Raw genomic sequence first — 12,102 nt, 5'->3', positions numbered from 1 at the left:
AAGTTTCCCCTCAAGCCGCAGTCAGTATCAGAGCTCCTGGGGGTACATTCTTGCCCATTATATCGACACTAATAAACATTACATTTTCTGTGAGGTTTCGTGCAGCGATCATTCAGGCCAGATATCGATCTGCGTATGCGGCTGAATAATTATGTATGCAGTATGGTGTTAACTTGCTCAAAGGTACGAGGAAAATGATGTACTCTACCAGAGGACTAATGCCGAAAACCTGGTTTCATGCACAGTTCTTATGTTGCCCCTCGGTCAACAATAACGCTTGTTTCTCACGCCTTGCCTTTAGTGGGCATATGAACAAAGAAATTCAAGTGTCATCCTAAAATCAACGACGCTCGTGTTATTGCAGAACACAGTCTGGTCACCACCGACTCCATCCAAATTATATATATATTTTTTCAGATCTATCAGAAATAGTTGGTCGGTACTGTACATCGGTGTACCGTAGCCTAAATCGGTTGTCCTTTATATTTTAATTGAGGTTGCAAGTGTTTTCATTAAATCAAATAAACCATGGCAGCAGCCACCTCTCTCTCTCTCTCTCTCTCTCTCTCTCTCTCTCTCTCTCTCTCTCTCTCTCTCTCTCTCTCAGTTTCACTTTCCGTCAGTTTCACTTTTTCTTAGTAGGCTACATCAGCAGAAGACGTCGGGGTTAGAACACAGCAAAGGAACAGAGACACATCACCCTGGATCTATTGTTCATTCCGACGTGAACATCATATCGTCAAATTATGTTTAAACGTGAGTATCGGTAGGCTATACGATTGTATTATTCTCTTATAACTCATAACTCATTAGGTGTTTAACGCACTGGTCTAGGTGAATAGTCGAGGTGAATAGTCTAACTACGATTAGAACCGTTCTCTTTTTTGGAGCATAATGTGCTCCAAAAATATCTTTGTGTAATATCTTTTGGAACTGTGGGTGACGTGTACGTTTCGAAAGTAAAAATACAGTTTAAAAACATACCAAAGTGAAGAGTATAGGCCTATTCACAACGAGCCTTACTGAAAGTGAAAGCAAGGATAAACCCCGTGATATGGGTGGCACTGTCACGGAGCCATAAGCAATAAAAAAGAGCCAATTCTCAAAACATTTTATGGTAATGGTAATTTGTCCTGGAAGTTGTCCTCATGCAGGGGTCCTCCAATGCGGATGTCGGATTTGTCATATTGTTATCTTTTGTGAACATTATATTTATTTGTATTGTATTTTTTTCTTAATATTTTTATTTCAAAAATATACAATTGTCTTCAGAGCCAAAGATCAAAATATTTACCACTGTGACTGGAGACACCTCGAACGCTCACAGGACCTTTGTGGACAACGTTGCTGCGAAGGTTCCGCTGACCGAAGTGCAGCGATGGGAGGAGTGTGATGTCATAATGAAATTCTGCCCCGTTTCGTCTCGGCCTGGACCTGACATCGATGCAGCACTAAAGGACATTCCGGGTACTTTACCATAATACAAAGTTTTACAGCTACCGTCCAATTGGTTGTCGAGGACAACTCGCAAATTCTCCTGTTACATTCTTAAATATGTGCATTTAAGAATTAAAAATCTCCACTTTTACTGGCATTTTACGGTAAAGGTAAACCATTCTCATGATGACTAATAAACCATAGTTTATGCCGTAAAAACGGTTTATTATCTTTAAAATATGTGCTGTTATTAGGAAAAGAGGTGTCTATCACTATCAGTGGGGCTTGTCCATGTCTCACTGAGCACCAGCTCTTGTTAATTAGACAGTGCACTGTGCTGATACCGTGCAGAACGCAGAGAATTGGCAGCTGGCTCTGGTAGCACACATTTCAGGGAAAACCTCGACTGAATTAACAGAGGATGTCGTGCCAACAAATGCCAACAGTTAGTCATAATGTTTATATAGCCTACATGTATATGTACTGTACAGTGTGTGTGTGTGTGTGTGTGTGTTATTACTTACATTGCTTATTTAATTTCCTCTACATGGTCCATTATTCATGATTTTCTCCTGTCCCTTTACAGCCAATAAGCCTGCCGTTCTGGTGGTGATGCACCACACCTACGACCCAAATCGCAGCGTATATGACAGCAGCAATTACGTGAAACAGAGTGACGTGCTGAGCGTGGACTGTCTGTTCTACGAATCCAAAGGGTTGTTTAGGTGCCCAGCCAATGAGGAAGCTGTGGGGAAAACAATTACGCACATAAGGAAATATTCAAAGGTATTGCACAGTTATCTACTGCTGTGTCTTTGCATGTTCTTATGTATTGTTTTATGTAGTCACGCCATGATGAAGGTCAGTGAGAGTGAAACGCAACCACCCTCAACGCTTTCATGTACATCACAGTTGTAAATCTTGTGATTCACAGGAACGTCTTCCTGCCCCAGTATTGACTGAACAGGTAAGAGCCTGCAGCAGTGTGTTTTCATGAACTCTATCTGTGTCTGTGGTTTACTGTAAGGAAATGTATCTTTAAATGTACTAATTTAGCAGATTTAAAGGGCATCAGTGTCTGGATGGGCCCAATGGCCTGGGATTAAATCTTGACTCTGGCCAATTGCCCAGTAGGTCTCTGTGAGTAGAGACTATTTCTGGGTGTGATGGCTTGCAATCCCAGAGGGCTTTGTTGCAGTGTATGTGGATCCTGGTTGAGGGCATCCTTTGCAGCTCTCTGATGAAAAAATCACATGGGAAATTTGCCTTTTTCCACATGAAAATCACAATTTCACGTGTATTTAAAAAATTAAAATAGTCACGTGGACTAGACATTTCACATGTGACTGCCTTTTTTCACACGTGAACGACAATTTTCACATGTGAAAACAAAACACGTGACAGAGAAATTGCACGGGTTACCTTGTCATGCTCCCGTTTCATACATGTGATTATTTCTATAGTTCACATGTGCACTCTTCACATGCCGGGTGTTCACATGCGGTTTTTGGGCAGCGTATTTTTTCGTCAGGCCTTCCAGTTGTACGGACTTCACTCTGTGTAGGTCCTTGAATTGGTTGGTAAACAGTGAGATCCCTTGATATTCAATATTCTGAATATTCATTCAGAACACCTGCGTGCAATTCAATCAGTTCTTGATAGTGGTAGGTGAAACATGACTAGCAACTGCTAAAATACTAGCTGCTGTGGTCTGATGGTAGTGCGTTCCAATACTAGGGGTTAAAAAATTGTCAAAGTGAATTTGGAGAGGAAAAACAATGAGCTTCTAGTTGTAATACAAATACCCACAAAACATGAGTCCAGTGACTTGAAGTTGTGTGCGAACTGTAGCTGTTTTCATTTTTTTATACACACAACATGCAGTACATTTCAGTTAACCAGAGAGGTCGTACAAATTCCAACTTACAGAAAATTAACTAGCGAGACTACGGACAGCAGGGAAAGGACAAAAACCACAAGCCAAGTTACGCAGGCCTTCTAAAGGGCTGAACAGCAGTTCTGGAGTTCCAAAACGTCCCAGAGTTCCAGAGGCTTCCTATGACTAAGATGGATGCTGGGAGAATGTGGTAATTAGACTAGGCTGAATGCTATAGGATGCAGAGCGTGGCTGAACCAATGGATGTGGCACTGGGCGGGTGACTAGAAAAGCAGTTTGGAATAGGTTGGGAGAGAGGATGTGATGCGTACTTTCTTTTGCACTGCAGGGTGAAAAACAAGTGGCACCAGGAAATGAGAATGAACTCAGATTTCATCAAAGGGTTGGTAGATGGTTTTCTTTGTGGCGTTACCCATGGAAAAACACAACACAGAATATCTGACAACTACGCATAATTAGTTACACATATTAATGGGAAATACGTATTATTATGTTACCCCACTCGAGAGGAGGACAGTGTGTTTTGAAATTGGGATGGTTCTTCATGGCCTATGAAATTTTCCATTTTCCCCAAAACATCCCAGAGTTCCAGAGGCTTCCTATGACTAAGATGGATGCTGGGAGAATGTGGTGATTAGGCTAGGCCGAATGCTATAGGACGCAGAGCGTGGCTGAACCAATGGATGTGGCACTGGGCGGGTGACTGGAAAAGCAGTTTGAATTAGGTTGGGAGAGAGGATGTGATGCGTACTTTCTTTTGCACTGCAGGGTGAAAAACAAGTGGCACCAGGAAATGAGAATGAACTCAGATTTCATCAAAGGGTTGGTAGATGGATTTCTTCGTGGCATTTCCCATGGAAAAACAACACAGAATATCTGACAACTACGCATAATTAGTTACACATATTAATGGGAAATATGTATTATTATGTTACCCCACTCGAGAGGAGGACAGTGTGTTTTGAAATTGGGATGGTTCTTCATGGCCTATGAAGTTTTCAATTGTCCCCAAAGCAGCCAGAGCTTCTTCGCCTGGTCGCCAGCTCTTGCCTGTTATGCTCTCTCTCCCCTTTCATAAACATGTCAGGGAACTTGGACAACTCAAATACTCTGAAGCCTGCATATGTAGGCTGTTCTGGTGTCCACTGATGCCTTTTATTTGGTTTTATTACTTCACTAAAGACACACCAGAATACTAAACTATTATGATTACAGTATAACGGGCCACACCACAGCTTCACTACTGGCTATCAGAGTTAAAAGTTGAATCCCCTCAGTTTGTCTTACAGTAGTAATATAAATCTGTGATTTTACTTTACTTGTAAGATGATGGTTTTGGTTTTTGAGGTTTCCTACAATACATTCCCTAGCACAGATCAAAGTGGAGATCAGTGTGTGAAAAACAGAGAGAGATGGGGACATGCAAAGTTTATCCCTCACCTAATTTAGATCTTCATTTAATGGAGTAATTCTTCCTAAGCTGAAGCTTGATTTTGGCCATTCAACCCAAACACGATTATGAAACAAAATCTGGCACTGGGCCCATTGATAAACTACTGTACAGAAACTATAGCTGTAAATATGACTATGTACTGCATCATTAATAAAAAATGTGTGAAATTGGATGTTAAGTAAATTATTGACGATGAAAATAATAATAAATGCGTATCTGTAAGAAAAAACGTGTTCTTTGTTTTTTTTTCACACAGTTGTACAGCCGAAGAGAAACATTTGAAATATGCATTTGCTTATTCACTAAATTATTTATGTTGTTTTAATTAGTTTAATAATAACAACATTTAATTTCATTATCATGTTGGCTACAGATTAAGACAAAGCAACACACACACACACGCAGTTTAGATATATACAGTATATGTGTTTATGGTACCATCTAGCATATTGTACATGGATATTGTCTTCATAACTCCATGCCAAGTGTGTTCACTATGTGTGTGAACTGTATTTAATGCAATAACTTACAGTTCTTTGTTCCAAAAAAAAACATAATAAATTATTTTTGCAATTTCATTCTCTTCCTTTTGCACAGAGGTGGTACCACCTAGTACAACATGACCACCATTTCTATGACACCGGGCCAGGTGCCTTTGCGCTGTGTGAAATGTGTCTAATTCTGTAGCCAACACTCATTCGTTCCTAACAATAACAACAAAACAAAACAAAAAAAGCATAAGAAATAATCTAGCAATTACATTCTCTTCCCCTTTGCACAGACATCAAGTTTGAGGGAGAAAATAAGCAATATTTCTCAGAGGGCTGCAGAAAATCTGTGTGGTAAGTCCAACAGTAGAGTTTCTATATGAATCAAATTAGCAATAAATGTACATTCACCACCTGTTGAGAGGAATAGTTGTGAAACCGTGTACAAGGTGCAGTCAGTTGGAATTAATCATATTGTATTTTGAAAGTATAGCAGCCTTCATATCTACTTATATTCAATTGTATTCTAAAACGATGCACAATGTTTGTTCTCAGCTGCGGGTGTCAGCGATGCTCAGATTTTCACCTTAACACTGCCGGAGCTGACTGAACTGCTTCCAGGGAAGGAGAACTTCCAAAAGAGGAGGGAGATCATGGATCTTATCAGACAGCATTTTGAGGTACCCCTGGGACGGTCCTGTAGAAGGGGCATACTGTCCCGTAGGAGGTGGAGAGAAAGGAGTCTTTCAAACCGGGAAGCTAAACAACATTCCCAATCCCTGTGGGAATTACAGAACTCCTGGCACTCCTCCTCGGGTTCTCAGCCTAATTAAACCCCCTATAGTCTAATGGCTGAGAGAGAGAACTGCTTTCTCTCTGTGCTATGCCAATGCTTTGAGTTTCTTACGTAATCCCTACTGCTGACGAGCATCCTACAGGAGAGCTACAGTAACTTCATCACAAGTAATGCAGTAGATTTGGCATAGCGCAAAAACACACACATGCACACATGCACACATGCACACACTCACATGTCGGATTATTAGATAATTAACAGAAATCACACTTTTTATAGTGTATCCCTTGACACTCAAGGTCCATTATATTGGGGGGAAAGAAATAAGAAATGTATTTACCTTAAAAGTGTCCAAAAATGTAACATATTTGCGCAATACGCTCATAAAAGCAAACATAACAATGGTAAATGCACTTGTTTTAAAAACTGAGGTTTAATTTTGCTTTCAGAAGTCCCATATTGAGTATGGGAAACTCCAGTGTTGTGCACACAAAGCAGAGACATACGCAATACTTGTTTACTTCCTGGTGCTTCCCCACTTCAATGGGCTAAGGGTGTGTTTCCAGGCTAGATGTGTAAATACGGGTCTGTGGTGCCACCTAGTACAACGTGACCACCATTTCCATGACACCGGGCCAAGTGTGTTTGCGCTGTGTGTGAGCTGTGTTTAATGCTGTAGCCAACACTAATTCGTTCCAAACAATAACAACAATAAAAATGAACAAAAAAAACATAAGAAATAATCTAGCAATTACATTCTCTTCCCCTTTGCACAGACATCAAGTTTGAGGGAGAAAATAAGCAATATTTCTCAGAGGGCTGCAGAAAATCTGCGTGGTAAGTCCAACAGTAGAGTTTCTATATGAATCAAATTAGCAATAAACGAACATTCACCACCTGTTGAGAGGAATAGTTGTGAAACCGTGTACGAGGTGCAGTCAGCTGGAATTAATCATATTGTATTTTGAAAGTATAGCAGCCTTCATATCTACTTATATTCAATTGTATTCTAAAACGATGCATAATATTTGTTCTCAGCTGCAGGTGTCAGTGATGCTCAGATTTTCACCTTAACACTGCCGGAGCTGACTGAACTGCTTCCAGGGATGGAGAACTTCCAAAAGAGGAGGGAGATCATGGAACTTATCAGACAGCATTTTGAGGTACCCCCGGGACGGTCCTGTATGAGGGGCATACTGTCCCGTAGGAGGTGGAGAGAAAGGAGTCTTTCAAACCGGGAAGCTAAACAACATTCCCAATCCCTGTGGGAATTACAGAACTCCTGGCACTCCCCCCTGGGGTTCTCAGCCTAATTATACCCCCTTACAGTCTAATGGCTGAGAGGGAGAACTGGTTTCTCTCTGTGCTACGTGGTACCACCCAGTACAACATGACCACTGTTTCCATGACACCGGGCCAAGTGGCTTTGCGCTGTGTGTGAAATGTGTGTAATTCTTTAGCCAACACTCATTTGTTCCTAACAATAACAACAAAACAAAACAAAAAAAACATAAGAAACAATCTAGCAATTACATTCTCTTCCCCTTTGCACAGACATCAAGTTTGAGGGAGAAAATAAGCAATATTTCTCAGAGGGCTGCAGAAAATCTGCGTGGTAAGTCCAACTGTAGAGTTTCTATATGAATCAAATTAGCAATAAACGTACATTCACCACCTGTTGAGAGGAATAGTTGTGAAACCGTGTATGAGGTGCAGTCAGTTGGAATTAATCATATTGTATTTTGAAAGTATAGCAGCCTTCATATCTACTTATATTCAATTGTATTCTAAAACGATGCACAATATTTGTTCTCTGCTTCAGGTGTCAGTGATGCTCAGATTTCCACCTTAACGCTGCCGAAGCTGACTGAACTGCTTCCAGGGATGGAGAACTTCCAAAAGAGGAGGGAGATCATGGATCTTATCAGACAGCATTTTGAGGTACCCCTGGGACGGTCCTGTAGGAGGGGCACACTGTCCCGTAGGAGGTGGAGAGAAAGGAGTCTTTCAAACCGGGAAGCTAAACAACATTCCCAATCCCTCTGGGAATTACAGAACTCCTGGCACTCCGTCTGGGGTTCTCAGCCTAATCATACCCCCTTATAGTCTAATGGCTGAGAGAGAGAACTGCTTTTTCTCTGTGCTACACCAGTGCCTTGAGTTTCTTACCTAATCCCTACCACTGAAAAGCATCCTGCGGGAGATACACAATAACTTCATCACAAGAAATAGATGGCACACACACACACACACACACGTGCGCAAATACACACGCACACAGTTGAGTGCATATGGTCAGTTCCCATTTTAATGCTGCCACACCCTACCCGGACTTGTTTTGAGGACACAACTGAACTTTCATCATGTCAATGCTCCTGATTTCACACCTCAGCTCACTTTGTTGGCCCAGTTGGCCCTTCAAGCAAATCCTAAAAAAAGAACAGAAGCAACAGAGCCATAGTTAAACTTGGACACAACATACAAATGCACTGTCGTCTAACTGCGTAGCCCCACGTTGTTTATGTGGAGCTAAGCGAGTGAATTACGTCTGGAGACCCTTGAATTTGAACTGTCTGACGTGTTGCAAATCTGCAGTTGCAGGTTTCTGAAGTTCTGCGGGAGCACCGTCACCTTCTCAAAGAGCAGGAGAGGCAGCTGCAGGCCGCCTTGGAGACCACCCGGCTGCGGATTGGCCTGCTGGATAAGCTCGCTAAACGGGAGGAGTTACCCGGGAAACAACCGCGTGAAGGAACGAAGAGTCCGGAGAGCGTGGCGAGCAATGGAGAACCCAGCAGGTCCAGCCCTCTCAATCAAAACCCTCGTGCTCCCCTAGCAGACCGTCCTGCCGTGCTTCCGGATGAAAACACCACCAGCTCCAGCCGAAATTATAACTCCAGCCCACCACCAGTGTCCTCTACTGCTGTGCAGACAGATAAAAACCCCACCAGCTCCAGCCGAAATTATAACTCCAGCCCACCACCAGTGTCCTCTACTGCTGTGCAGACAGATAAAAACCCCACCAGCTCCAGCCGAAATTATAACTCCAGCCCACCACCAGTGTCCTCTACTGCTGTGCAGACAGATAAAAACCCCACCAGCTCCAGCGCAGGTGCGTCTTATTTCAGTTTTGTTTTATCCTGCCTCAGAGGTTATTCTATGGTTGTTTTATTCTGAACGTGTTCCACAGCGGAAAACTGACGCAAATGTAGACTGGACTCCAACACGATTGGATTTGATTTGCGAAGTGTTATTTCCTATAAAATGTTTACCCACCAGAATAGTCGCTCCTCGGCAATGACGTGAGGAAATTGTCCCCCTAAATGTGGCCCTGTTTCCCTGCGTGACAACATTGTCAATTTTGTGCTGTGTCACCAAACTCTCTGCCAGTTGGCCCTGGCATGGTTCACATTAGTATCCAATCTGTGGGGTGCATTATTGCACTAAGGGTCAGTGTTTTAACTGCACCTACCTAAATATGACTTCTAAAATTCTTGTTAATTTGCACTTTTTTGTTTCCTAAATATTTTATTTATAGTTTGAAACCTTAAAAACAGGTCTCAAAGGTCTTCAGACTTCCCATTGTAATCAAAACACCTTTCTGCCATGGTGGATTCCACTGGCATAATGTTCAAAATCTGAAAGAAACGCCAAACAAACCTTGAACAGCTGTGCAGGGCGAACCACAATCTGATCGGTATTAATCCAGGCTGAAGGGTGGACTGGCCTTGATTGGCCAATAGAGGTCACTCTTATCATTGTGCCATATAGATCAGTGGCAACCAACCCTGTTCCTGGGGATCATGTAGGTTTTCATTTCAATCGTAATTTGACACCACTGACTCTACTAATTAGCAGCCAAACAAGATCTCTAGCTGTTGAATGAGGTGTGACTTTGTTAGGGTTAAAGTAAAAACCTACCCATAGATTGAAGTATCCTCGGGATGCTGGTGATTGTCCTGTTGTATGTTCTTTGTCAAATGTCAATATAAGACTTCAAGCTCCTGACTCCCTGCGGCAATTAAATATCTTTTGACTAGTAAAGCCAAGAGCCAACTATGGCATACCAACTGGATCATTTCCACCATCTGACATTATCTAAATTATTGAATATCTACCACAACCTGTGTGCCAACCGGGCATATCCTGGCAGTTGTTGGTGGAGGACAAGGCAAGTTACCAGTTCACTTTAAAGCAACTTTTGATGAATTTATGTGGGTTTTATACATAAGCCTCATTTTATTTTTTCAGCATGGTTTGAAAAGTACTAGATGAAATCTCAACTGAAAATGTCTCCCTTAATAAGTGTAAAAACTGTGTATCTTGATTGAAGTCACGTGCCAAAAGACATGTTTCATGTGTTTCTTTGTGTTTTTGTTCGGCCTAGTAAAAGTCCACATATCTGGAGATGGGGCGATGTGTCCTCCTCCACAACCTTGGCGTGAGAATTACAGACTCCAGCCTGGAGCAGTGCAGCGTGATTCTGAGCCTCTGTCCGGTCACCACTCTGACGGGAAGAGAAATACAGGCTTCACCCTCCCGTCGCTGTTTAAAAGGTAGGTAACCCAAATCCGTACTCCCACCGGGTTTTTACTGTGTCCCACTGTCTCTCCTTCAAAGAAGCCCCCCCCCTCGTTAAAAAAATATAAACTGTGATACTGGAACAGTAGTTTCTAATTTGACTGATTAGAATATGGAAAATGATCAACTAACATTAAATATTTCACGAAATACCATGACTGCATCTTATTTAACTCTGAAAATACCCGAAATAACTGTTTGAGGGTGTCACATGGATGCACTGGATTTCTTATTGTAAATATTAGGGGGTACGCTGAGAACTTGGAGGTATACTAACCCTTCAAAAAAAAAAAACCGATTTCTTCTTTTTAACAGATAACAAGGATGCCATTCTAGTGGTAATTAACCAGACACCGCAGACTTTCAACTCAGGCAGCTTTGTGGAAATTATGGGACAGAAGAGGAACATTGTGGAAGCAGTTCACTACATTTCGGATCAATCAAGCGGACTTACCAACTACGATGTCAATGATAACGTAATTTCTAGGGTCAGGCTTGCCTTACAAAAGTATGGCCCATTATTATAAGGCAGTTGGATTTGAATAACAAAAGAAAAACCCCAGCATTAATGCCACAGCAGCGAAACAAGATTAAATAAGAGTTTAAATATAAATGAATTGCTTATGAAGTATATTAAAGTGTATTAATGAAACAGTAGATGGGAATTGCTTGGTGTAAGGATTGTGTTCAATGATTCTTCAGTATTCTCATGTTAAACAGAGGTCAATAAATCCAGAACAATGTCTTTGCATCTTCATTTTGAGCACTTCATTCCCACCTAAGGTAATTTGTCATTTTTTTCCCCACTACACAGAAAGATAAGTAGAGTTTATTTTAGGAATACATCTGTCATATTACATTACTTGGAAAAAGAGACTTCAGTATGCACTGCTAAATAATGTTACAACAGGGCACCCCAACCCTGTTCCTGGAGATCTACTGTCCTGTACGTTTTCATTCCAACCCTAATTTGGCACACCTGATCTGAGAGAGATCTCTAGCCGCTGAATTGGGTGTGCTCGGTTAGGGCTGGAGTGAGAACCTACAGGACGGTTCATCTCGAGGAACAGGGTTTAGGAGCCCCTGTGTTACATGCTATGTGACTGCTTCGGTAACTGAGGTAAGGCACAGTAACTCACTGAAGTGCACAGTGGCACATCCTAACCGGTAAGAACGTAGAAACACAAAGTGCGTCTCTTTATGTTGCCGAAAACTGAAAAAGCAAATTTAAAAGAAGTCAAGAGCCTACTACTGTCACTGAGCACCAAGTCACAGACTTCAATCCCCGCTGCTTAACTGGATCATTAGAACAGTCTAAAGTTATGTTACTGCAGTGAACAGAGATAGGCTGTAAGCCACAAATGCATTTATACATTATACTGATTTTCCAGCAGCCATACCTCCATGCGCTCTGCTCCTGCCGAATGGCTGAAGCTAAGCAGATGTGGGCTTG

General features: G+C 41.8%; 1 protein-coding gene across 4 annotated transcripts; it reads left to right on the top strand.

Moving 5' to 3' along the window:
* Nucleotides 1-596: 596 nt before the first annotated feature.
* On the top strand, nucleotides 597-11,406 carry si:ch211-245h14.1 (uncharacterized protein LOC563420 homolog). 4 transcript variants are annotated; one of them, XM_064340205.1, is made up of 15 exons: nucleotides 597-756; nucleotides 1,273-1,467; nucleotides 2,024-2,223; nucleotides 2,372-2,404; nucleotides 3,663-3,716; nucleotides 4,103-4,156; nucleotides 5,569-5,629; nucleotides 5,831-5,955; nucleotides 6,848-6,908; nucleotides 7,116-7,234; nucleotides 7,626-7,686; nucleotides 7,894-8,012; nucleotides 8,667-9,180; nucleotides 10,456-10,624; nucleotides 10,965-11,406. In XM_064340205.1, the coding sequence occupies exons 1-15, from the start codon at nucleotides 747-749 to the stop codon at nucleotides 10,966-10,968; spliced, it is 1,779 nt and encodes a 592-aa protein (XP_064196275.1). In that variant the 5' UTR covers nucleotides 597-746; the 3' UTR covers nucleotides 10,969-11,406. The 4 variants fall into 4 exon arrangements, with proteins under 4 accessions (XP_064196275.1, XP_064196278.1, XP_064196277.1 ...); XM_064340204.1 differs by having other exon boundaries at nucleotides 598-756; nucleotides 7,110-7,234; XM_064340208.1 differs by lacking the exons at nucleotides 5,831-5,955; nucleotides 6,848-6,908.
* Nucleotides 11,407-12,102: the final 696 nt, after the last annotated feature.

Source organism: Anguilla rostrata, chromosome 6 (genome assembly GCF_018555375.3).
Source record: "Anguilla rostrata isolate EN2019 chromosome 6, ASM1855537v3, whole genome shotgun sequence".
Lineage (NCBI taxonomy): Eukaryota > Metazoa > Chordata > Actinopteri > Anguilliformes > Anguillidae > Anguilla > Anguilla rostrata.
The sequence above is the reverse complement of the archived record's forward strand: the minus strand, read 5'-3'. Positions and strand labels throughout refer to the sequence as shown.

Excerpts from the sequence above, each read along its gene's own strand:
- si:ch211-245h14.1 (XM_064340204.1), top strand. Across the intron at positions 1,468-2,023 it reads AGCACTAAAGGACATTCCGG|CCAATAAGCCTGCCGTTCTG; the intron begins GTACTTTACCAT and ends GTCCCTTTACAG. Across the intron at positions 7,235-7,625 it reads TTATCAGACAGCATTTTGAG|ACATCAAGTTTGAGGGAGAA; the intron begins GTACCCCCGGGA and ends CCCTTTGCACAG.